The sequence below is a fragment of the Pecten maximus genome, chromosome 18, assembly GCF_902652985.1.
Source record: "Pecten maximus chromosome 18, xPecMax1.1, whole genome shotgun sequence".
Classification (NCBI taxonomy): Eukaryota; Metazoa; Mollusca; class Bivalvia; order Pectinida; family Pectinidae; genus Pecten; species Pecten maximus.
Window position 1 is genome coordinate 16715526 of NC_047032.1, and position 27512 is coordinate 16743037.

A 27512-nucleotide genomic window follows, 5' to 3' on the forward strand; every position below is an offset into this window, starting at 1 on the left:
ATCTGTCTAAATAAATTGCCCCTGAGAGTTCCTTTACCACCGGGTCGGCGTTATTTCGTCTGTTCTTGTTCATTTCCCACACAGAGGTCCGTTTTATGTCCAGTCCGATGGACTGAATGTTATAGGTGGTTATTTGTCAGTACATTAATGAACACTATTTGATTTGTGTCCGTTCTTGAGACCGACCCATAGGTAGTCTTCAGAACGATAAAACTTATCCCCACTACATAATTAATGGCCTCATCCTTTTTATAATTATCTGTGACTTTCATTCCTAATTTACTGAACAGCTATAGCTAGGGTTTCTAAGGAAATTATAATTGGTCGACATCATCAAATGCTTGTGTGAAGTCAGACGAATTTGATGCTTTATTATTGTTCATATAATGTATGGCTCTTGTACGAGGTGCCAGTTCACAATTTCTTCACTCTTTTTATGCCATTTTTAACATCAAATATCAAAAATTCGAATTCTTGTTATCAGAGACATATATACAGATATATATATGTTTCTGTTGTTATCAAGGAATAAAAGAAATCATGCAAATAATTCTTGATATTAATTAGAATCTATATCAATAAATCGATTTTTGATAGCCTATAAAAAATGAAAAAAAATTAGTAAAACGGCGCCTTGTTACCGCCTATTTTTTAATCGGGAAATGGTTGATAAATAAAATTCGATATTTTATCAGAAAATAGACACAAAATTTCGTTCTTTTCAATCAAAACGGTACCTCATCCATCCTGTTGACATTGGCTTTGATATTCTGACAGATCATGAACGTCAAATTATATACACTATATATATATATATATATATATATATACTAGTATGTAGTGTCGGGGCCAGGGGAAACTCGGGCAAATACAATTACAGCGAGTGTTTCTTCAGACACCAATGAAGGAGTAAACAACTCTAGTTAATCATCTTAACTTGTAAGAATTATTTTGTCAAATTATTCGCTAAAGACTTATGGCTAACATACACATGTATTTATTTATATGTATTTCCTAATTCCAGATAGTCATCTCATTACGGATGTTTTCCTCCGTTTATGTATTTATTTTTTCTTGCGACATGACGGTAATGTAACGAGTAGAAATGCATACGCAAGTCACCATTTTGAGATTGGGAAAACGTCAAACATGCGATTTTAACCTATAGGTCATGACCTCATGCTTTCTGAACTTTGGCTTTTGACCGCGTGGTGAAAAGAAGCGTGACATTCCGGCAACACTGCAGTGGGACGACTTGGCCAACAGAGATGTCTGGATTACTTGGGGCAGTGTCCGATTCTATTGGCGTACCATTGATGCAGGTAAGTTTAAGTTATCAAGAATACACCCGATATTACATATGTATGTCACACATGTGAAGATATATCGCCATTAGCAGCAAACTGGCTGTACAAACCACTGGGTGGGCCTGTAATGATTGAGCTGCATGTTTTGCTTGGTTTTCAAAATGTAAACAAGTTTTGGTCTAAAAGATATAGAAGTGATCTTATCTGTGTGACAAATGATATTCTCACTTCGATCTTTTTAAAATTTGGAGTTGATTATATATTCTATATGTGATTTTACACTTGACAACTCGATTGTACACACCTTCCTGTGGTCTATACATATGTGTGTATACATGTTTGTGGGCCATATTTACACTTTTAGTCATCTTCCTAAGACCTAATACACACGATATACTGACAGTATAGGCCTTTATATACCTGCAGTAGACCTGATTCGGCTTTTAAAGTATTTCATTGATAATCAACCCCTTCCATTCAATTAATAAAGTAAATGTTGTAAAATAGGTTTCGTGATCACATCTATTTGTCATATTTTTGAAATACAAAATGTACATGCAGGTACTCCGATTTAATGCACAAGTGATTTAGTATTACAATCTAAAAATCAAATTCATGATATTAAAAATTGCAACAGCTTGTGATAGGTATAATGCTAGTTTGGTATTGAATTTTTACTGAATTACAAACATTTCAGATCTCCTGGGTGACAGGTGTCTGGCTTACTGGTAGCCCGAGTTTCCTCAGACCCTGTCACCATGACTACACTGGCTATATGTTAATTGACTTTAGAAAGATATGGATCAAGGGTATCAGGATTCAGTTTTTGTTTTGTTTTCGTTTTTTAGGAAGATATTGAGTGGCTTATGTTGCATGATATCACATTTTAAAGACATATTAAGATCACATGTGATTATGAATTAAAATACTTTGTATTATGTTCATACAGTATGAATTCAATTGAATGACGGAAGTGAAAATGATGAACTGAGAAAAGATAGTATGTGCAATGCATGTTGCAAGCTTTCCAAGGGTCGGGGATAGTCCAAGGCAGTGATTTTTTTACCCTAATTATACAGGGGCCTGAACTGACTTTTCCATTGGGAAAATAGAGTAATACATTGTACATGTATTTTTTCAATTTCGGGCAAAATGCACTTTCTTCCAAGCTAAAAAATAATCATCAAATCAATGGTTTAATATCATTTTGAATATGCATAATATAGCCATGATCAATTAACTATAGCATTGGCTTGTGAAAACATTATGTGAAATATATTATGATCAACATTTCTTCATACTTATTAACATACAAGGAAACTTACAATTTCCGATTGGGAAAATATGAACTAAGAATTGAGAAAATACAGTAAAATTTCTTGAGCCTGAGGGAAGGGGCCTATATTCGGCCCAAAATCCATGTAAAAAAATCACTTCAATGTCTGCACAACCTGTGCCACCACAATTACCATACAAGGAAACTTACAATTTCTAAATGGGAAAATATGAACTAAGAATTGAGAAAATACAGTAAAATTTCTTGAGCCTGAGGGAAGGGGCCTATATTCGACCCAAATCCATGCCAAAAAAAATCACTTCAAGGTCTGCAAAACCTGTGCCCTCTGGATTAATAATACATGTATATCATTATAATTTCAAATATCTCAGGTTGATATGCACTACCGGGTAATTAAAGTCTTAATTAAACCCCAAACTAAATATAATTTCCCTGATTGTTATGGATGTTCAGCAGGAACATTACCCAGTAAATGCCCCTTGTAAGTCACGTGTCTATAAATTGGTTGGTCCTGCAGTTACAATGTATTCTCTCATATCTCGCCATGTTGGATAAAGTTTGCCCATGTAAGATAGCTATGTAAGATAAATCTATCTGACATAGCATTTCACGCGCGTGGAGTAATCTCCGTTCAAGGGGGACAACTCTCACAACGTCGTCTGCTTGTGTTTACATCCGACAGTCCTTATCGTCGGTGTCGGTTTTGAAACGTTGGACTTAATTATAAAAATACATACATTCTTAGATAAATATATATCATATCAGCAGTAAACCAATAGGGCTACACGGTTAAACGATTAGACATTTCATCTGAGCGAACATATAACTCCGTTACTGTAGACTAGGCCTACAGGCCTGTTGTAACAGTTAACAGTATTACAGACTGGCCTACCCGACAGATTTGTCATTTGTCATTAAAAAATGTAAACACACACAATCACCTGGCAATGACAGGAAGTAAAAAAAAAGCCATACATAAAAAAATATAAAAAAGAAAATGTCAAACATCACAACCTATGAAATGGTTCCGTTTGCGTCAGCAGGGGGCCCTGGAATTTGTTTACTCTACTGTACTGTCAGTAACTGTTAGGCCTACTCAGTAGCCTGTGTATTTGGAAGTTGGGAATTGGCTCTTAAATGAACGAACATTCGGTAAAAATGACACCCCTCGATGTTCATATAAAATATTTATTTTAATTGTAACTCAGAGTCTATATTTGTGCAGAGTAACCAGGAAAACTAACTGTCATCCTAGCCTTTCACTATGATCATCGTTATCGACTGACCTACCTTCGTCATTCCATCAAGACAACCGGTTAAACACATATAATCCTATGTCACAGAAAAGATCGAATACTCGTATAGAGTCACTGTTCGCTGGTACACACACGAAGTGGCCAAAATCACAGTGAATTTAAAATTACCAGCCACGAAACATCGCCGCGTCATGTCATCAAGATCGACATCACTCTCAATATCCTTGAACTATGAATGGAATTCCAATGACATGCAGTCGTGACGTCATACAGTGATGTAGTATTTTATAAAAAAAAATTGACTTGGCATTTAAAAGTACAGTGTGTTCTGTGAAATGATTAAATATGTCGAGGTGCAAATCAAATTATATGTAAAGTTGGAAAACTCATTTCAGCGTTGGCTTTCAGTATTGTTGATAGATCTTCTTTTTCTCGGATGTTGACAATTTGATCACGGCCACGTCAAAAGTCGGTCAAGTTACGGTAATTTTTATCGGCGAATTGTTCATTCGTTCATCACTTAACCACAAAATAAATGGAATTTGGGTGCAAACTTCGTTTGCCAAAATAAGGTATGATCTTTCAGAATATCACAAGTATTTTTAGTAAAAACGTCAAATAAAGAAATTAAAGAATTGAAGAAAATGGATGGCTGAGGGACACTTTCGCCAGAAATTCGGTAATGATATGAGAGAAAAAGACTCTTTCATTATGTGTGTATGTAGGATAGAGATATTCCATCCTCGGGATCACAAATTTTGTGACCCCTCGGGTGGAATATCCCTATCCTACATATACTCCTATGAAAGAGTCTTATAATCCTTTACCCAAAGTGAAGATTTTGCATTTTGTAGATTATTGTTTTTCCAGAAAGATGTTAATTAATTTGTATCTTCTAGCTATAGCATAGAAATAACATCATGTCAGCATTGAGCTGTTTTTATCGATGGGAAACATAGTTTATGAAAGCTACCTCGAAATGACAAATTCATTGAACTAGCTATTTATAGCAGTTAAATGCTAAGCTTATATTTATTATTTTGTAAATATTCCAATTTCATTTCAAATAACAAAACATTGTGGCAGGTTGGAGAGTATGGTAAAAGAGTGCTCATGTGACAATATATTTTTAGATAATAATGTGGGAGCATCCTGCAAATTTGGAAAATCCTTTCCGTGTGGCCCATGCCTTTGGTACACGTATGTTTTTTGCCTTATTTGGCTATAGATCCATCACTTGATGTCATATTGTGTTAAATGACTGCCTGAGTGAGGAACTTGTCCTCATTTGACCCTGGCTGTTCCAAGAACGTTGAACCCCTAAATACAAAAAACAATTGACAAATACCAAAGAATATTTAAAGTCTGTCAAATTGGTAGTTTTCAATATTTTGCTCGACACTCAGCTCTAAAACAGTTGATGAAAAGGACATGATGCAGGGTCTAATGCTATTTCGTCTACTTTAAAAAGGTCAATTTACCTGTGGGTGTTGTCTTCATATATATAATGACCTTCACATTTAGTGTTGTGGTGATGCCAGACATTGAACAAACACCAAATATGTAACAGAGGTTATATAATTCAAGCTCACCTGCCTGGTCCAGATGACCAAGGTGTGGTGTCCAGTGCCACCCGCCCAGCGTCCCTTCGTACGTCAACAATTTCATCAAGTGACTTCTTCGGCTTCTTCTTAACCACTGGTTGAAATTAAACATAATTTGACTGTAAGCATTCCTAGGTGATGGAGGATCTGCAAGAGTGTACAAATGGTGGGGCTTGTGAGCTCCCAGGGAGCACTTTGGCTAAAGTACTAAAAACAACGTTCTCCTTCTCTGGAATAAGTAGCAATGGCTATCACTCATATTTGACTGGCTGGATCCCTAGGTGATGAGGATTCCAAATTATACAAATGGTGTGTCTATAGTCTATGCGGGCCAGGGCCATGAGGGGTAGGGCAAATCCTTCTGCTTCTGAAGGAATGACATTTATTCTATATTTAGGTTGAATCATTTATTGATGAACGGGAACCAGCATCCTTGTGAAAACTGATGAGTGAAATACTTCTTTGTTGAAATGACAGCAATTCCTTGCGTAAGGGAAAGTGTTGACTGCAATGCATGGTACAGATGTCAGATCCATAACTGGGATAAAATATTGAATATAACTTCATTGAGTATTTTCATAACCACTAAAATATATGATGAGCCATATAGGCTGTATGGGCCTCTTGTTTTTATGCCTATAAGACTCAAAGCTTCTGGGTTCTGGGAGTTAATCAAATTTCTTCTCTCTTGTCTTATTTTAAATGATTTTAAAATCATTGTAACTTGAAATCAGAATCTTTGAAATAGTGCTTTGATTGAAAGATAAATTCTGGCCCTCAATAAATGCTGAGTCACTGTTTTTGTATTTAGTTCAAAAATTGCCATGACAAGCCTTTGAACTGACATCATCACATTAGAGTGCGTCCCAGTTTTCTTCGGATGAATGGTCTCGCACAAAAGCCATGTAAAAACAGATTTCTGCTACAATATAAATAAATTGTGAGTATCGATCTATCAGTGGTGTTTGTTATTGGATTTAATCAATGTAGGTTTGGAATTGTATATAGAAATGAATGAGAGGTGTTAAAAACTGTTCAGAAATGGTTTCTGCTTGCAAAAAGCGTACACGATGATAGACAAAAAACATGAACTTCAATGATAGACAAAAAATATGAATTTGTTTTAAGCTGTTAATGATGTTATACGAAGGAATAATGAAAAATACCCTGTTCATGCCAGGCTTCAAACAAGTAACCTTTAATCTATAATGGTAAACATTCTATACCTCTAGGCTAGACCTTTGCTTTCCACTTTTACAATGAGATAAACAAATATGAAATGTACACTGTTGTTCCCAACTCATTGTTGACATATCATGAGCTCAAATTAAACCCAGAAAATAAACAATTGTGATTGACTCCTTCCCTTATGTGTATCTAATATTGACGTTTCATCCATGCAAGACAATGAAGACGTTATGTGATTGTCGACGTGACGTCATTCCGTTGTTGTCATGACGGACGTCATTAATACAAAGGGAGAGATCATGCTATGAGCATGTGTAGCTTGTCTCACCCCTAGGGTGAGATAAGAAAGTATCATACTGGTAAAATCGTGGATATCCCTGTCCAAGGTAAAAGAAAGTATCAGACCGGTAAAATCGTGGATATCCCTGTCCAAGGTAAAAGAAAGTATCAGACCGGTAAAATCGTGGATATCCCTGTCCAGGGTAAAAGAAAGTATTAGACTGGTAAAATTGTGGATAGCCCTGTCCAGAGTAAAAGAAAATATCAGACCGGTAAAATGGTGGATATCCCTGTCCTGGGTAAAATAAAGTATCAGACCGGTAAAATCGTGGATATCCCTGTCCAGGGTAAAAGAAAGTATCAGACTGGTAAAATCGTGGATATCCCTGTCCAGGGTAAAAGATAAGAAAGTATCAGACTGGTAAAATCGTGGATATCCCTGTCCAGGGTAAAAGAAAAGAAAGTATCAGACCAGTAAAATTGTGGATATCCCTGTCCAGGGTAAAAGAAAAGAAAGTATCAGACCAGTAAAATTGTGGATATCACTGTCCAGGGTAAAAGAAAAGAAAGTATCAGACCGGCAAAATCGTGGATATCCCTGTCCAGGGTAAAAGATAAAAGTATCAGACCGGTAAAATTGTGGATATCCCTGTCCAGGGTAAAAGATAGTATCAGACCAGTAAAATCGTGGATATCCCTGTCCAGGGTAAAAGAAAAGAAAGTATCAGACCGGCTAAATCGTGGATATCCCTGTCCAGGGTAAAAGATAGTATCAGACCGGTAAAATCGTGGATATCACTGTCCAGGGTAAAAGAAAGTATCAGACCGGTAAAATTGACGATATCCCTGTCAAGGGTAAAAGAAAGTATCAGACCGGTAAAATTGACGATATCCCTGTCCAGGGTAAAAGAAAGTATCAGACTGGTAAAATCGTGGATATCCCTGTCCAGGGTAAAAGAAAAGAAAGTATCAGACCGGTAAAATTGACGATATCCCTGTCCAGGGTAAAAGAAAATATCAGACTGGTAAAATCGTGGATATCCCTGTCGGGGTTAAGAAAAAGACCTATATATTTCATCCCTAGCAGCCACCCTGTAAAGAATGTGAGGAAATGTTAACTCTGTACTTACATTTTTGCTATTCATCACAGATTTCAATAGAACCTGGTTCAACTGTCACTTATGTCACTGACTAATTAATATCAAAATGTCAATGCAGAATATTTGCAATAGTTTCAATTTAAATCTCTTGTGGGTTTCTTATATACCAATTAATACATATAAAAAGTCAAGGATGATTTGGACACAGTGTATTTATATATATATATATATATATATGGTTGGCAGTTAACATAGATTTCAGTTTCATGATGATAAGCTTTACACATTCTCCATTAAAATTACATATTTTGTCCATGTATGTAGATAATCAAACATGCAGTTTGTTTTCCATAGATTTGGCTTCTTATCTAAAAAAATTAATGAACTTTTTCGGCATAGCCGTATAATTTTCCTTTGACCCCGGATATGATGCGACACTGTTGCGGCGACAGGTGGCGTTATTGGTCAAGATGAAGTATGTGATTGGTCAATGTAGCTGTAAATGCAAAATGGAGATATTCAGTTTAAGACGAAACAAAATTAAGATTGAATGCAAGCTGAATATGTGGATGTATCTATTCAAATGACACATTAATAAAATTATATTCCTGATTCAAATGCACCGAAAATGATTCAAACTGATATAATTTTGTTATATGTGCTGAAACACATTCATTGATTAGTTTGACGGGGTGTATACAGAACTACTTGCTGGATTTACTTGTCTGAGATAAAGATCATATTGAAACATATCACTCATGTTGTACGCCAGTTAATCTTACATATCTTGGTAGGATGCATGGGTTAAACATTCATTATACTGAATTCAGTAATTTGGAAATATTTGCCTCCATATATGTTCATATTAGAATTTGTCAATACAAGCTTTATCAGTTTGGGGAATCGGATACTTTCACTTGTGTTAGGATGTGGCTCTGGCTTGAGGGCCCTGTATTGTTGTCCCACTTATCAATTAGTAATATCAAGGAGAGGATATTGAATGGTTTCCCGTTGAATATGATAAATATTTCACAAGTATGACACAATATTGGTATACTTGTGTCATAAAAGTGAAATTTACGTTATAGTCAATGAAAAACAATTTAATTTTCATTATATTGCATGTTTTTATAGGGACAAAAAAAAAAAAAATCTATGCGTCAAAAAAGCACGAGAATTGGTAGCATCATCTCAGTGACGCTGTGTATATCCTTATCATGATCACTTGTCTACATGGTGATGAAATTTTAAATGTGCTGTTGTCAAATGAGTATTTCGTCCGACCTGCAAGGTCTACCGCAGACGTCCAGCAAAATAACCACATAACAATCATCACTGCATCTACAACTGAACCGGAAAACCGTCAGATATCAATGCAGTAAATAGAAAGCCAATTGGTCAAAAAACAAAAGTTATATCATCATCTGTGATTTCTTACATCATCAATGCAAAATTCTATGTCATCACTGTAAAATCTAATTATCCAAATTTTTTTATCCAATTGATCAATTCGAATATCTCACTGGTAAAAAAAGTTATAAATTATGATACATATACTTACAGATATACATGAACTACTTGTGATGTATGTTTATGGGTTCAGTGACATGAACCACTGTATATTGGTTCATTTAAATGAACAACTTGTGTATGGGTTCGGTCACATCAACAACTTGTATATGGGTTCAGTCACATGAACATCTTATACATATGTATATGGGTTCAGTGACATCAACCACTTGTATATGGGTTCAGTCACATGAACCACTTTCAATATGGGTTCAGTCACATGAACATCTTATACATATGTATATGGGTTCAGTGACATCAACCACTTGTATATGGGTTCAGTCACATGAACAACTTGTATATGGGTTCAGTCACATGAACCACTTGTATATGGGTTCAGTGACATCAACAACTTGTATATATGGGTTCAGTCACATCAACCACTTGTATATGTGTTCAGTCACATCAACCACTTATATTGTCATGTAATCTACCTGGATTTTAATGATTGACACCATCACGTGAATTATCAGCCGAAAAAGGTGTCGGATGGATAATATTATACGATTTGTGTCCTTGACTTTTTGTTTATTTACCATGCACACTTATTCATAACTTAATGTATGAATCTTACATAGACACAGGAGTTTGTTAGTTAAGTACACTCACTCCTAGACACAGGAGTTTGTTAGTAGTACACTCACTCATAGACACAGGAGTTTGTTAGTTAAGTACACTCACTCATAGACACAGGAGTTTGTTAGTAGTACACTCACTCATAGACACAGGAGTTTGTTAGTAGTACACTCACTCATAGACACAGGAGTTTGTTAGTTAAGTACACTCACTCATAGACACAGGAGTTTGTTAGTTAAGAACACTCACTCCTAGACACAGGAGTTTGTTAGTAGTACACTCACTCATAGACACAGGAGTTTGTTAGTTAAGTACACTCACTCATAGACACAGGAGTTTGTTAGTAGTACACTCACTCATAGACACAGGAGTTTGTTAGTAGTACACTCACTCATAGACACAGGAGTTTGTTAGTTAAGTACACTCACTCATAGACACAGGAGTTTGTTAGTTAAGAACACTCACTCCTAGACACAGGAGTTTGTTAGTAGTACACTCACTCATAGACACAGGAGTTTGTTAGTAGTACACTCACTCATAGACACAGGAGTTTGTTAGTTAAGTACACTCACTCATAGACACAGGAGTTTGTTAGTTAAGTACACTCACTCATAGACACAGGAGTTTGTTAGTAGTACACTCACTCATAGACACAGGAGTTTGTTAGTAGTACACTCACTCATAGACACAGGAGTTTGTTAGTAGTACACTCACTCATAGACACAGGAGTTTGTTAGTAGTACACTCACTCATAGACACAGGAGTTTGTTAGTTAAGTACACTCACTCATAGACACAGGAGTTTGTTAGTTAAGTACACTCACTCATAGACACAGGAGTTTGTTAGTAGTACACTCACTCATAGACACAGGAGTTTGTTAGTTAAGTACACTCACTCATAGACACAGGAGTTTGTTAGTTAAGTACACTCACTCATAGACACAGGAGTTTGTTAATAGTACACTCACTCATAGACACAGGAGTTTGTTAGTAGTACACTCACTCATAGACACAGGAGTTTGTTAGTTAAGTACACTCACTCATAGACACAGGAGTTTGTTAGTTAAGTACACTCACTCATAGACACAGGAGTTTGTTAGTAGTACACTCACTCATAGACACAGGAGTTTGTTAGTTAAGTACACTCACTCATAGACACAGGAGTTTGTTAGTTAAGTACACTCACTCATAGACACAGGAGTTTGTTAGTTAAGTACACTCACTCATAGACACAGGAGTTTGTTAGTAGTACACTCACTCATAGACACAGGAGTTTGTTAGTAGTACACTCACTCATAGACACAGGAGTTTGTTAGTACACTCACTCATAGACACAGGAGTTTGTTAGTACACTCACTCATAGACACAGGAGTTTGTTAGTAGTACACTCACTCATAGACACAAGAGTGTGTTAGTTAAGTACACTCACTCATAGACACAGGAGTTTGTTAGTAGTTCACTCACATTAAATGAGAAGGAAACATTTTTCTCCTCATTTCAAATTTTTCTTTGAAATATAGTTTATATTCCCTGAATGTTTTGAAAATAATAGACATGTCGTTATTCATCAATGCGGATAATAAACTCATGTTGGAGTTATGAGTCCTTAATTTTTTAAAAAAATTTCTTATCAGGTCTTATCAGTGTAAAACATCTCATAAATGTACATCTTAGTTAAATATCTCGTATATTATACATGTACTCTGATTAATGAGTATAAGGAGGAGTGATCCCAACACAGAGTTTCGTCCAGAAATTTATTCCTTTTTATAGGGATCATTACCAAACTCAACTTATAGGGCCGTTGTCCCCTCAAGTTGCAGTGACTGCCCCGACTGATCTTAAGCATTATGTTGACCACACAGTTGATCTTTCTCATTCCTAAACATTCAATTCTTTCTTCAGCATTTTCAGAGCCAAAAGTCTTTTGTCCCTTAACGAGATGACTTTGTGTGACCCTGTGACCTAGCTCATTTAAATGTTATTAGTCCCCTTCTCTTGAAACTATTGGTTTCCTCCCCGTCCACCTGTCTGTTCGTCTGCCCATCCATCCGTCCGTCAGTCTCCACTCAGTTTTTCTGCACTTTTCTCAGCCATTCTTCAAGGTATGTTGGTGAAAGTTGGTATGTAACTAAAGTATGAGTAGCTACAGACCAATTTCAAATATCAGGGTTTTTGGATAAAGGTCAAGGTCACTCTTACTATTTTTAGTGGGGGTCGGTAGGGGACATGTATTGATTTAGCAATACTCAGCATGCTTGTAGATCTATTTATTAATGCAAGTTTTTTTCATCAGCAGTATGTCCAAACCAAACTAGCTTCAAAAATACACTTCACATCAGCATTTCATTGTATCATACTTTATGGCCAATTGACAATGTTACTCCTTTAGGGCCAAACAACACCAGATGAAGACTTGCAAAGAAAGTTCTTTGTTTATCCTAAGACTCATTCGGGTGTTATTTCAATTAAATATTCTTTTAACTTCTTTTTATTTTATTTTCCAGATAAATGTGATAACAGCAGAGATCCTTGCACTTTGTTTCGCCTTTGCTTACCGGCATTACCTGTGCCCCACGAAGGTTTCAGTTTTAACGAGACATGTCTCGACGGCCAGTCTGGGAATATGTCTGCTGTATTTTGTGTACGGAAGGTAATGTCATGTTTACACAATACACTGAGTGTGTATTTCCAGAAAATAATTTTATCTATAGATAGATTAATTAGAGAATTACCGTAACTTCCTGCATGTAGCTGTTGGCTATACAATTATGCCTTCTGTGAGCCTAACATGTTTTCTGGAATTTTATCCAAAGTTTTCCGTAATCTTCTTGATATTATCAACCTGGTAGAATCTAAAATATTGACCTTGAGCTTTTCTCTCCGTCAATATTTGATTCTACCAGCTGAGATCAGTACAAGACCATATTGACCTCGCTAAAGGTTTATAATTGATAAGTATGTAAAGTTGGCTTTAAATTAAACTGTTGTTACTAACTTTATGACCTAAGTTATTATAATATTATATATACACACAGCAAAATATAGTATGTTTGTAACCTGTGTTAATTCAACAATGTCCTTGCTTTACCACTTAGGGACTAAAATTGGGTCATTGTTACTATAGATAGAATTCTAACTGTCTTAATTATTTGTCAGCTTTATTTTGTATCTATTGCACATGAAATTTAATACACAGGTAATTGTTGCATCAAGTGGGAGGCTTAATATTGAAATTCAGGTGTTTCAGTCATAGATATTTGACAATTTGTTCAGTTTGTTGATATTTACGTCAAATAGTTACTACCCAGGCCTGAATGACTCAAATTGTCATTGGGCTTTAAAACAATACAATATAATACACAGGCCTTGAAGTATGTCACAGTACGTACTTGTGTTATATACACATATGAAGTATTCTTTATTATTTACACGGTCATAAAATTTTTGAGTCTGTGTCAAAGTAAAAATGACAAAATTAAATAATCTTTTGTAAAATGATGCTTGTAAAGGAGTGCAAACATATTGTTTCTGAATCCATTAATTTTTTTGTAATTGTTTAATTTTTGTCCATTGTATTGTACATACCGTTATTCTATCTGGAAGCATATAACATATCAAATTATTAATTCACATAGGTTTAGGCCACCTGAAAGTTAAAATGTTAAACTAAGTTAATTACTCTAATTGGGAATTTATATATAATTTACATTTTCTACCTCAATATTGATTAATAATGTTATTTAAATATCTATGCTCTTGTCAGAACTTTTTTCAAACTGTATTGGGCGTGCAGCAGTCTAGTCTTACAGTCAGAATAAAATCTGTATATCTGTGTAAGTTGATAACTGATAAGTTTTTAAATCACAAAAATTAAAGTTGATAAATCTCCGGCAGTCACAGAAACAAAATTGACTTGATCTCTCCATGATTGCACACCTGGTGAATGCCGAATAAATCATCTCTCCCCTAAACTTTTCAGGGGAATTCATGCATACATGTATAATTACATCAGATGCCAAACAGATTGAATTACTAAAAAATCTGCAAAGTTTATCCAGTTTCATACATTAACATTAGCCTGTGTTCAAATTTTATTCTTGTTAGCAATGATATTAGCTCATCTAACATCAGTTCTGCATGACATACACTTTCATTGTTTTTACAGAATCCACAAACATTCTTTGAAAATTTAAGGGTTGATTTTTTGCCATTTTAGATTTTTGAATATAGAGTCAAGGAGATTCAACAGAGTTTTGTCAGTGACCTTATAAATAGTTTCTATCATTTACTTAAATCTGTTGCTTGCAAGTGTTTTTCTACAGTGTCTAATTGGCTGATTAGACCAAACAAATAAAGGTTTGATGTTTAATTTAGTTTCCCTATGGAATTTTTTGGCATAAAATATATAGATAAATTATTATTTACATATACATATATTCATCACAATACAACTACAACAGGAAATTCAAATTCTAACCTTCGGATCAACAACACATAGTGCATATGATACATTGTGCAAGTTATTTGATGTATAACATAGTACATGTAACACGATTGATGAAGTAAGACAACTTTATGACTCGTGCCCTGACCGGGCCTTGAACTGACGATCTACGGCACCCAATCGCCTAGCTAGAAATACCCACAGCTTATACCGATGTGCCACATTCACTAACATACTTTTTCATCATTCTCACTAACAAAGTGCGGTGATTTACGATTAGCTATACCGAACTATGGAAACATTATATATCTCACATACTTAACATAAGGCTATTGCCCTGTACGTACATTATTACTATATTAATCTATATATTTATCTGATTCCCATTTCAGTCAATGTATCCATGTGTTTTTACTCTCTGGGATCTGCTATGTGGCCCTTATTCTGTCACCAACATCTATTATACACATGTAAGTATATACAATATATAAGTTGGAAATATTGTTTTTCCTTCTCACTATAAGAATAATTCTACATAGTTTTTGAGCTGTTGCCTATGCCTCCATCTCTTTACATGTACAGTGTACATGTATTATATAAATCCAAAGTTTGGTAAGGCATTGATTTATTTAGACTTATTTAATAAATTGTAGTTAAATTATGATTCTCTTCTATATATTTATGAGGAGACTTGATTCTTCCATTTTTTCTTTCATTTCATCTTAAAATTTCTCATTTGAGTTTAGAACCCCTGAATCGGTTTAAGATATACCGTATTTGACCTAATAAGGGTGCAGGGTGCGGGTAATTGACAGTGGGGGCGCCCTTATTAAGATTAGTTATTCTGAAGTTATATGAAACAGACTATACCTTATAGCAGAATACCCAAGGTTGTGGAAACGGTAAAATATTCAGTCATAAAAATATTCCAGATGAAGATATCTATTCATTATCATATATTAAGCTTAAACATCACTTGAATACTCCTGTAAACTTGTAAACCATGCCAGCTGATCTTTAGACCAGAGAACGTGTGTTCCACCATTTATGTTCAAATGGAACTCTTTTGTGTTCTATTTATAGAAACAGGTGATTTCCCAGATCATATCAGACATCGTTTTCTTTGACCTAATAATTGATTTACAATGTCTTTTACTAGCTTTCTGTTCTGAACAAAAGTTATTTATCAACAAGAATGAAGTCTTTACTTTATCTTCAAATAAAGATGGTAAGTTATTATTTGTATGTGTGTTTAGTTTTGGGTGCTCTTTGCACTGACATGTCATCTGTAGCCTGTAGGAATACACAAAATGTGGCGAAAACACGTGTTCCAGTTACTTAATTTGCTGAAGAAAATTGAACGCATAAAGTAGCAAAATATTTCACTTGAATTATTACTTTTGAACACCTTTTTGACACTCAGTCAAAGATTTATTTCCTTGAAAAAAGGTAGGGGCGCCCTTATAAGGGCAGGCGCCCTTATTAGGTCAAATACGGTAAATCTTTAAGATTAAAATTGGAGAGAAAAGTATGGTCTGTTTCATAATCTTTGGTAGAAATACATTTTCCCTTAAGCTTTTAAACACTTTTTTTAAATTTGAAATGTCATCCTCACAAAAAAAAAAATTTGCTTTGTTGTTCTAGAGTGACCTTCATACTATCAATGACCTACCTTATGTATATACACCTACGGAGAGTCCTTGCTGCAGACACCGAAAAGTATCCTCTGGACGTCTCGGGGTAAGTACTTAACGATCTTATTTCAGGTTAAAGAAGAATGGGCAGTAATTTTGGATGATCCTGTATGTTTTTTAGCTCACCGAGGCCGTAGACAGTTGGGTTAAAGATTTTATAAAACAGTGTTGTGTCAATACTAATGAGGATACAACTTAGGTATTTGACGTGTGTCCTTGTGACAAGACCTTTGCATTGGTGTTACATTTACAAACCTGCTGACCTTGACCCTGACCTTTGACCTACCAATAAAAAACAATTCCAAACATAAATCATTGCCGTTAGGGCTTTATTGGCAAATGAAAATTTATCAGATGGTGTATGGTGAAACTTCTGTAAGTTAATTTTATTGACCAATCAAATGCCATGTTACATTTCAAATTAACTAGAATGTTGCTTGACCTGCTATGTTGAGTATTTAATGCCAAGTAAAACAAGTGTCATGTTAAGATGTGTGATGTGGCTTGGCTTCCATCCTTGTATATTTCACGTCATGTTTTTGTTCATTAATAGTCCACTCATGCTGACCACTCTGAAAATAACTATTGTGGCGTTTGGATTACATGACGGTTTACATCGTAACACGGAGACACTTATTGATACCCACAAGAGGCATTCTTTACGGTATGTTCCATGACACTTTAAGTGCTGTAAACAAAAACAAAAAATGTATGGGAAACTGTTTCTGATATTTTGTACCATAAAAATATTTATCATTATTTTTCAAAAGTTTTTAGAAATCCTTTAAACACCATAGCTGTGTTTTGGTTTGTTTTGTAGAAGAAGAAAGATGGAAGACTGGAGTCCAGATTTCTTATATTGATATGAGTTAATGCCAAGTCATTTTTGTACTGCCATAGGGTATTGTGAATGTGAAAAGTACATGCTGAAAACTGACTACTGTCAGTAAGCCTAGCATTGGGCGAAGTCTTGTAGGCGGTAAACCAGTAACTGACTAAGGCCAACAGAACATTGACTATAGTCAGTGAGATTAAGCCTAGCAGTGGAGCAGTCATGTAGGCAGTAACCAGTAACTGACTAAGGCCAACAGAACACTGACTATAGTCCGTGAGACGAAACCTAGCAATGGAGCAGTCATGTAGGCGGTTACCAGTAACTGACTAAGGCCAACAGAAAACTGACTACAGTCAGTAAGCCTAGCAGTGGGCGAAGTCTTGTAGGCGGTAAACCAGTAACTGACCAGAGCTTTTTCTGGTGGCTTTTTGGAGCCGTTAATGGGCCCCATTCCCAATTGAAATTATTTCATATTTAAGCCAAATTCCCAAAATTTGGAGTTTACTCCTGAAAAAGTCTTTCCCAATTTACCAATTTTCTTCCCAAAATGAGACAAAAAGGCCCCATCCCAAACCAGTGAGAAAAAGCCCTGCTGACTAAGGCCAATAGAACACTGACTATAGTCAGTGAGATGAAACCTAGCAATGGAGCAGTCATGTAGGCGGTAACCAGTAACTGACTAAGGCCAACAGAACACCGACTATAGTCAGTGAGATTAAGCCTAGCAGTGGGCGAAGTCTTGTAGGCGGTAAACCAGTAACTGACTAAGGCCAATAGAACACAGACTATAGTCAGTGAGACAAAACCTAGCAATGGAGCAGTCATGTAGGCGGTAACCAGTAACTGACTAACTACAAGCTACATGGTTATATTTCACGCATTCTAAGTCTTTCCATCTTTCATCTAATAAGTTAAAATAGATTAACTTGGTGAATTTTAAGATACAAGTATCTTGCCAGGGGTCTTTCGGAGTATGTTGGACCAGTAGAAAACAAATCTAGACTTTGTAAACATAATTTTAAATCTTTCAGTGTACTTTGTTCTTAGATGAATTTGTCGTTATTTTCAGGAGAAAGATATTGTGGAATGATTGATTTTATTTTTCAGGAGAAAGCCGTCATTTCTAGAATTCTTTAGCTACATATTTTACTTCCAAAGTGTCGTGGCTGGGCCACCTTCGTTTTATTGTGACTACCAAGACTTTGTGAATGGAGAAAATATCCACCTCCCAGTTAACTCAAACAGTGAAGTAAGTATTGTAATGGGGAAAATATCCACCTCCCAGTTAACTCAAACAGTGAAGTAAGTATTGTATATGTTTATGGTAACCCTCTATATAAAACTTACGAGGGTAGGGGCTATACTGGAATCAGGTTGTCTATCCATCCATACTTTATGGTAACCCTCTATATAAAAAACTTACGATGGTAGGGGGTATACTGGAATCAGGTTGTCCATCCATTCTTTATGGTAACCCTCTATATAAAAAAAACTTACGATGGTAGGGGGTATACTGGAATCAGGTTGTCCATCCATTCTTTATGGTAACCCTCTATATAAAAAAAACTTACGAGGGTAGGGGGTATACTGGAATCAGGTTGTCCATCCATTCTTTATGGTAACCCTCTATATAAAAAAACTTACGAGGGTAGGGGGTATACTGGAATCAGGTTGTCCATCCATACTTCATGGTACCTCTCTGTAAAGAAATTACCGGGGTAGGGGGTATACTGAAATCAAGGGCAGTCTGTCCATCCATTCTTTATGGTACCCTCTCTGTAATGAAGTTAGGGGGTAAGGGGTATACTGGAATCAGGTTGTCCATCCGTCTGTCTATCTTCAGGATTTTGTCTGGACAACTGAAACAATTGATGCATTCATCACACATTGAAGTTGTGCTTATTGTTTTGATTCAAGTATTTTTGTAGTAGTTATTCCCCTTTTCTTTTCTCTAGGGACAGAATCTTGTAAGTTTGGACCCTTTTGATGTGAATCGGGTCATCTTTGTTCAGTGTTGTACAATAATAATTAAGAATAGCTTCTGGAATGAAGGGCTACAAAGTTTGTTCAAATGAATGACCTTGACCTACTTTCAAAGTCCCCTTGACTTATTACAGGATAGATATGGTATATAATTTATCATAAGTACACATCATAACAATATTTACATTAGTGGACAGTACTTACACAAAGGATGCACAAATTCATATACAGTCAAACTTGTCTATAAGGGCCACTCAAAGGAACGTAGAAATATGACCTTTATAGACAGTTGTACCTTTATAAGAACTATGACCTTATTAGACAGTTGTCCTTTATATAGAGGTTAATAAAGTCAAACCTGTCTATAAGGGCCACTCAAAGGAACAAATACATTTGACCTTTATAGACAGGTTACCATTATATAGAGGTTGATAAAGTCAAACCTGTCTATAAGGGCCACTCAAAGGAACAAATAATTTTGACCTTTATAGACAGGTAACCATTATATAGAGGTTGATAAAGTTAAACATCCTGTCTGTAAAGGCCAGTCAAGGGAGCAAATTAAGAATTGTGGCCTTTATAGGCAGGTGACCATTGTATAGAGTTTAATAAAGTCAAACCTGTCTAAAAGGGCTACTTAAGGGAAGAAATAAATTTGTCCTTTATAGACTGGTGGCCATTATATAGATGTTAATATAGTCAAATCTGTCTAAAAGGGCCACTCAAGGGAGCATAGAAATGTGGCCTTTATAGGCAGTTGACCATTGTATAGAGTTTAATAATGTCAAATCTGTCTAAAAGGACCACTAAAAGGGCCACTCAAAGGAGCATAGAAATGTGGCCTTTATAGAATGAATTTAATCCAATTGGGAACTAAAACTGCTGGTCTTTTGAGACAGGCATTTGTTATATATCAGGTGGCCCTTATGACAGGTAAACATGTATACACAAGTGTACAGGATATACATTGAATTTATAAAATATACAATTTCATTTTTTTTAGATGGAAATAAATTCAAATTACAGAAAAGAAGAAGATATGAAGACAGATTTGGTAAGTGAATAAAAAAAATAACAAAGGTTTCTTGCTGGGAATTTAAACATTCAAGACAAGAGCAAATACTTATTTTAGTGCTGTTTGCTATGGAAGCACTGTGCTAAATTTTGATTGTGCTTATTACATTTTCTATGTGTAATATGAGAATGCGTTAATCTTTGATCAAGTGATCCAAAGTTAATACTTTTGCAATAGTTGTAAGTTGTAAAAAAATCTTCAATCGCTAAATAACAATAGATAAGAGCTAAATTTGATGAAGAAAATGTGAAAAGGTCAAACTAAATTTGCAGATTACTGTAAAAGATTTTTAGCTCACCTGCATGATTTGTGATACCTTTTGCAGACGAAAAATTCAAAGAAAATATATCGTCTTCCACCGTCACCACTAGTAAGTATAGCAGAATTATGCTTGATCAAGAAATATTTTGTTTAACCTTGCCAGTAGAGTTTACACTTACAAAGCTGTGATATGTGGGGTTAACATAACACTAGATGGCCAGGTCAAAGGTTCATCTTAGATCTACAACATATAAATGTCATTTTGGATGACATTTTGAGGTATGGGTATTAGAGTCTTGAACTCACTATCCCAATGGGATGGGGTGACATTTTGGGGTATGGGTATTTGAGTCTTGAGCTCACTATCCCAATGGGATGGGGTGACATTTTGGGGTATGGGTATTAGAGTCTTGAGCTCACTATCCCAATGGGATGGGATGACATTTTGGGGTATGGGTATTAGAGTCTTGAGCTCACTATCCCAATGGGATGAGATGACATTTTGGGGTATGGGTATTAGAGTCTTGAGCTCACTATCCCAATGGGATGAGATGACATTTTGGGGTATGGGTATTAGAGTCTTGAGCTCACTATCCCAATGGGATGGGGTGATATTTTGGGGTATGGGTATTTGAGTATTTGACTCTAACATATCGAAGTGGGATGGGGTGACATTTTGAGGTATAGGTAGTTAAGTCTTGGGAGTCTTTGAGTCCCAGTGGGACTGGGTAATATTTCTGCATATGAGTCTTTGTGGGGTAGTGTGACATTTTGGTACATGGGTATTTTAGTCTTGGACTCAATTCAAGGATACAGGTAAATGAGTTCTAGACTCGTACTTCTCTAGAAGGATAGAGTGACTTTTTGGGGTATAGGTATTGGACTCAAAAAACTTTCCTTGTGTTACATCATTCACATTTTGGGACATTAATACATGTATTAAGTCTTGGACTCCCTATTTCCCTGTTGACTGCATGACATTTTGAAATCCCAATTTATTTCTAAGTAATGACTCATTTATATTTTGAAAATTTTAGTCAAAAGAAAAAAAAAATTGATGACTGACATATGCATTTTTTTATTACTATTTGGAACATTCAGCTTGCCTATTCCTGAAATTCTGCAAAAAGTCAGATTAAACCAAGTTTAGTCAGTTTCCTTTAAATCTTTACCACCTACTGACAGAAAATCTGAGTTTAACCTCTTTGAACTTTAGACTCTAACCTACTAAACATATGTCACTGCGTGGGGGTAAAAAATCCAGCCACGTAATCTTAGGTGAAGGTCCGAGTTACGTGATTGGACACTCCCTACCCATGACGGCTTGTGTTTCCTGGGATGCTGAGAAAGGGGCTGGTCTGTGGTGTCATTGTTGTGTCAATAGGTGTGACACCTTACTCTTATTGCTCTGGATGGCATGAGACGGGCATCGCCCATGGCATTCAGTGAGTAGTCACCAACTACCACAAGTAGACCCTGGCCTCAATTGACCCTGGCTGTTCAAGGGGCAATAAACACAACAAACATGGACAAACCATTTAAAGAGGGTCCTATGGAGTTCATTGTGGTATCTGAATTATCAGCACATACAATTTGCAAAAGAAAAATTTGATGTCATAATGTATGTCAATTTTTAGGCTTGTATATAACAATTACCGTATTTATCCTGAAATAAGCCCTGGAGGCCAACACATTACTCACTCTAAAGTCAGGGGGTGGGCTTATTGCATTAACTGAACTATAATAAACATTGATGGGTTTATAGAGTGACATGGCAAGACATGGGCTTATTACTGGACAAATCAGTAACTCGTTAGAAGACTTGTCACTTTTAACACTTGTGTTTGTTTTACAGAAACCTGTGTGTCTAAAACTGTGTGAAACAGTTTTCTGGATCTTAATACATGTGTTTGTAGCACCAAGCTTCCCTGCCTTATCCAACTCAGGTGTGTTGTTTATTAATTCTGTCCGTGATTTACCTGTAAATAAAGGCATGCACTTAACTTCAATTACATGTAAGGATTGGAAAATAGTGATTAGTACAGAAGAAATAGTTGTCTGTCTATCTAGGCAGGGACAAAAATTGAGAACAGAAGGCGTTTGTCCTTTGAACTCTGGGAGTCAGGTTTGTAACAGTAAACACCTCATGATCATGTACAGGCAAATAAAAATGTTCTCCTATCTGTCCACATGTCTGTCCATCTGTTAGTCCTAATATCTGTCCATCTGTTAGTCCTAACCTGGTCTGTCCAACCTGAGATATGTTTTGTTTACAATAATGAACTACAATTGTGTGTTTGTAATATTATTTTACAGATAATGTTTTAGTTTGCCCTGCCAGTTTTGATAGAGTTATGGCCCTTTTAACAAGTTACAGTGTAATAGTTTGCTGGCCCAGTAGGAGGTAATTTGGGTAGGAATCGAACCCTGGACCTCTGGCCTACCAGTTTTCGCTCAACAAAACAAGCTAAAGTAGTTACTCTTGAAGGCCAGAATGAGAAGTAACTGTTGTAGGCCAGAATGAGTAGTAACTGTTGTAGGCCAGAATGAGAAGTAATTGTTGAAGGCCAGAATGAGTAGTAACTCTTGTAGGCCAGAATGAGTAGGTTACTCTGGTAGGCCAGGATGAGTAGTAACTCTTGTAGGCCAGAATGAGTAGTAGGTAACTCTGGTAGGCCAGAATGAGTTACTGTAGTAACTGTGGAAGGCCAGAATGAGTAGTTACTGTTGTAGGCCTGAATGAGTAGTAGCTCTTGTAGGCCAGAATGAGTAGTAACTGTGGTAAGCCAGAATGAGTAGTAACTGTTGTAGGCCTGAATGAGTAGTAACTCTTGAAGGTCAGAATGCGTAGTAGCTCTGGTAGACCAGAATGAGTATTACGTCTTGTAGGCCAGAATGAGTAATAACTGTTGTAGGCCAGAATGAGTAATAACTGTTGTAGGCCAGAATGAGTTCTTCATTTGTTTATATTTGACACTTGATTTTATCATAGAGAGTTGTATCAACTTTCTGATCTATCCTTACAGATCCAGCATTCATAGCTGCCCATGGTGTTCTGTACAGAGTTGGGTACTCTATCATCTCAATGTCTTGTTGTAAGGTGAAATACTACCTCATTTGGATACTGGGTGAGTACATTATTTGTCACATGCTTCGTAGGGTGATCCTGTAGTTGCTAGGGACGGTATAAATTGATCTGCACGGGGTAGGGAAAGACAGCTGGCAAGTGCTATGATGCTACTCATAATGGCATAACATCATCATTTTATGTAGGTAACTATGTCGCAAAATGATGTCATCTATTTCGATGCACATTTTATGGGGCATTGATTTTGTCACATTGAAAATGTTTCAGAAAACCATACAATTTGTCACTATTTTTAAATATGTGAGAAAAAGTAGAGTGGGTCATTGAGAAAACACAATTAACACCGTAGTACAGTTCCAGGCTATCTGTATTCAGCAACATCTCCATACAAATGACATCGTTACAGTTTACAGAGTAACTCACAACACCGCTCTCGCATAAGAAATATCCAGTAAAATCCATCAAAACAACACCTAGGCATTAAAACTCAATCAAGAGGCCCAGAGACCTGATATTGGGTTTGCAGCATTCAAGTGTAAAGGGCTATGATGATTGATTCAAGGTCCCAGGGGTCAAATATGCTAAAATATATCAAAACTCAGGTGACCATTAAGTCCCATGGGCCTCTTGTTACAAGTAGTTTTTATCTCCACTAAAATTTGTCAAGTTAATTATACACAATGGTGAAAATGATTAAAATCGGAGATACAGGGAAAAATATAAACTGTAGTTTTGCTTTTAAAGGTGTGATTATTCCAATATATCATGGTTATATTTGATTTCTTTCCTAGGTGATGCTATCAACAATGCCTCAGGGCTGGGGTTCAATGGCTTCACGCCATCAGGTGAACCTAAATGGGATCTCGTTACAAGTATCAACCCTTTAACATTGGAGGTACTTTTTCTTTACCTTAATCACAGAAATGCTACATGTTTCATTGAAAAAGATACTCATCTCTAACAGATGTATTTCAAGGTTTCAGTATTTTTCTTATCAATAACTTTTTTATCTTAAATTGCATTCAATCCAAGTCAGTGATGGATTAACCTCTGATCCATGTTGAATGCATCGCCTTTGCATGACCTTTGACCCTTATAAAGTTGGCACTGTTGTCATTTTAACCTGCATTGCTTATACTGAAATGTGAATTGAACTCTGACCTTTGATGCTGAACTTTTTTTGATATGAACATTTTTACTGCTCACAGAGGTCAACAAGTGCAAAGGTATTTATAGACAACTGGAATGTCCAGACGGTGAAGTGGTTCCGGTACATCTGTTACACACGAATTCCGTTCCAGCGCACTTTATTTACGTTTATATTGAGTGCGCTCTGGCATGGCTGTTTTCCTGGTTATTACTTCACGTTCATCTCCGGGGCGTTCTTGATCCAAGGTTCCAGAATGGTAAGCTCAAAACAGACTTTGCTATTTAAAAAAAGAAATGAAAATGTCTAGTTCTTCTGTTTGATAGCAAGTCCAAGTACATATGAGAACAGTCATCTTTTCACTCTCTCATAGATAAATGATTTTAAAGATTAAATCATAAACAGTTTCCTTTTTGAAACATCTTAACATTTGTCTCTCAGAACTTCATTGTCAAGACAAGTAAGATGTTATTTGACACATTGTTGTTTTGCAGGTTCGGAGGAAGGTGCGTCCATATTTCCTTAGGTCCAAATCATGGAAGATGTTCTACGATTTTCTGACCTTCCTGTTCACTCATGTTGCCATATGCTACGCTGGTGTACCGTTCAACATCCTATACTTCAAATACTCCATGATATTTTATAAGTAAGTATTCTCCCTCCCTTATCTGTAGAATTCTGTAAATGTATATTATTTTGGCACACTGAAATTGTTTGCTGTAGGATTGCATATGGAAAGAGTAATTAGCATAGTACTTCCAGGGTGAAAATTGCTAAAATAAGGTTACCACTAAAATATGTACGTTTACAGTAATTTGTTTATTTGTGAGCTTTTGATAAATGATCTGGGCCCAGCTGTTCCAATGATGATGTCAATGTCAATTAAAGTGTTGAAAAAATCTCTCTCTCTTTATCCCTGATGTATCTTTTCATTCAAAATCACATCATACAGTATTTTTCCTGTCTGTTTATTTGGGACTAATGTAGAACCCATTCCCAATCAAGTGTTGTGTATTTTCAAAAAGTACCCAATTTCCCAAATCTTGAATTTGAATAACTCTGCATTTACGGAAAGATGGAATATTTTGATACCTTTCAAGATTGCAGGAGAATTAAATATTAGTTGTTATTTTGGAATATATTGCTAAAAACACTGTAATATATAAAAAAAAAAAAACTGACACATCCTGTTGAATTAAATTGATTGGTTGAATATGACGGTCACTAACGGGTCATTTTTGTTTCAGTAACATGTACTGGTGGCTCCATATAGCATGTCTCATAACGATGCCGGTTTGTGCCTTCGTCTTACCAAATCCACCACGACAGCAGGAGGTCAAGGTCACAAAGAATGGTCACACATCTGAGAAAGAAAAATCCAATTAAGGCCAGCATATAATATATATCTGTTTTATATACCGTGCGCTTATTTTCTGGTATTATATTTCTGTTTGAGTGTTATGTTGTCTGTGTATTTATGATGTTTGCACTGCTTACTTCAAATGTATACTGCTGTAAAACGCTCAAGTGATGTTGATATAGACATACCGTAGTTACTGTGTAAAATATAGTTTTGCATTCAAATATGACCATATTATTCAAATAAATGACTTAAGGGTCTTGATATTTTTCAATGAAGGAACATTTAAGAGACCTTAATGTTAATTAGATTTGTTTAAGGGTTCTCCAACATATTTATTTTATCAGCAACAAGTAGATATAGTGTTGATCATTTACTGTTAAATTTTACAGTCTTAGATTCAGGAAAACTTGTTCTTCATTTAATGTATCGTAAAAAATGGAAAGATTCCACAGATCTGTAAATAACAAAGTTATTAAATCCAAATATATACCAGGTAGACATTTATAACAAATTCTGCATGAAGAGCAACCTTCACTGATGTTGGAGAAATGTGTTGGATATGTTTTAATGTGTCTGACTGTTTTAAAATATTTTTCTATGCATTTTCATGCAGGTTTAAGTAATTTTGTTCATTAAATCACTGTTAAAGTCTCGGCTGTAAATCTCAATAACTTTTAAATTTCCATGTTATAGTCAAGCTATCGTCGATTTCAGAAAATCATGATCAATTAGTCAGTCAGGTATAATGACTCATCATTGATGAAATTGATGAATTAGAACAACACTACTAAAAATGTTCATTTAGTTTAAAAAGGTGCTGTGATGTATCTATTTTATACAATGTTTTATGTACATTAAATATGTTCTTACCAATATATACTACTATATTTTTTCTAACATTTAATATTTTGCTGTCTGAATATCAATATGTATTCATATAAACTTTAATGTCCACTTCCACATATGTTTTTTTTACATAACATTTTCTCAGTTGAATTTCCGAGGTTAAGGGGTCAATCTTTCACAGTTAATGTTATGATGAAGTACTGTATTTATCTTCTGTTAAACCCATGCCGGCAACAAATCTAAACTTTGACTTGAAATAGAGGCTGGGCATATTGCAGGACAGTTAAATAGCGTTTGGTAGCATTTTTAGCTTGCCTATTCAAAGAATACTGCAGGGAGGGGTGTGGTGACATGGTATGTACTGCTACTGGTGTCAGCATTTCAGCCTCAAAAATATTTGAATATGTTTTCTCAAATCAATTATTAAAACATTGCTCTGGAGTGCTATCAGTATGCCATCTATATTTGTCATGTTCGTGGGGCCTAAATGGGGTTAATTGACCTTTGTTAAAGTTTAAGAGCAAGTCTTACATTGACCAACATTACTGGATCTGCACAGTCAAAAGGCTGTTGATATCGAATGTTAACTATGTGCTGA

General features: G+C 35.7%; 1 protein-coding gene across 1 annotated transcript; it reads left to right on the plus strand.

Moving 5' to 3' along the window:
• The first annotated feature begins 1223 nt into the window (after positions 1–1223).
• LOC117316176 (lysophospholipid acyltransferase 1-like) lies at positions 1224–26112 on the plus strand. Its single transcript, XM_033870686.1, has 14 exons — positions 1224–1322; positions 12683–12828; positions 15015–15092; positions 16267–16362; positions 16870–16980; positions 18259–18400; positions 20138–20188; positions 20535–20579; positions 22326–22416; positions 23497–23598; positions 24350–24453; positions 24767–24964; positions 25200–25351; positions 25953–26112. The coding sequence occupies exons 1-14, from the start codon at positions 1269–1271 to the stop codon at positions 26089–26091; spliced, it is 1509 nt and encodes a 502-aa protein (XP_033726577.1). The 5' UTR covers positions 1224–1268; the 3' UTR covers positions 26092–26112.
• Positions 26113–27512: the final 1400 nt, after the last annotated feature.

Bases quoted from the DNA above. Each gene is read 5' to 3' on its own strand.
- LOC117316176 (XM_033870686.1), top strand. From the start codon at position 1,269: ATGTCTGGATTACTTGGGGCAGTGTCCGATTCTATTGGCGTACCATTG. The intron at 20,189-20,534 runs GTAAGTGAATAA...TACCTTTTGCAG, and splicing joins AAGATATGAAGACAGATTTG to ACGAAAAATTCAAAGAAAAT. The intron at 20,580-22,325 runs GTAAGTATAGCA...TTTGTTTTACAG, and splicing joins GTCTTCCACCGTCACCACTA to AAACCTGTGTGTCTAAAACT.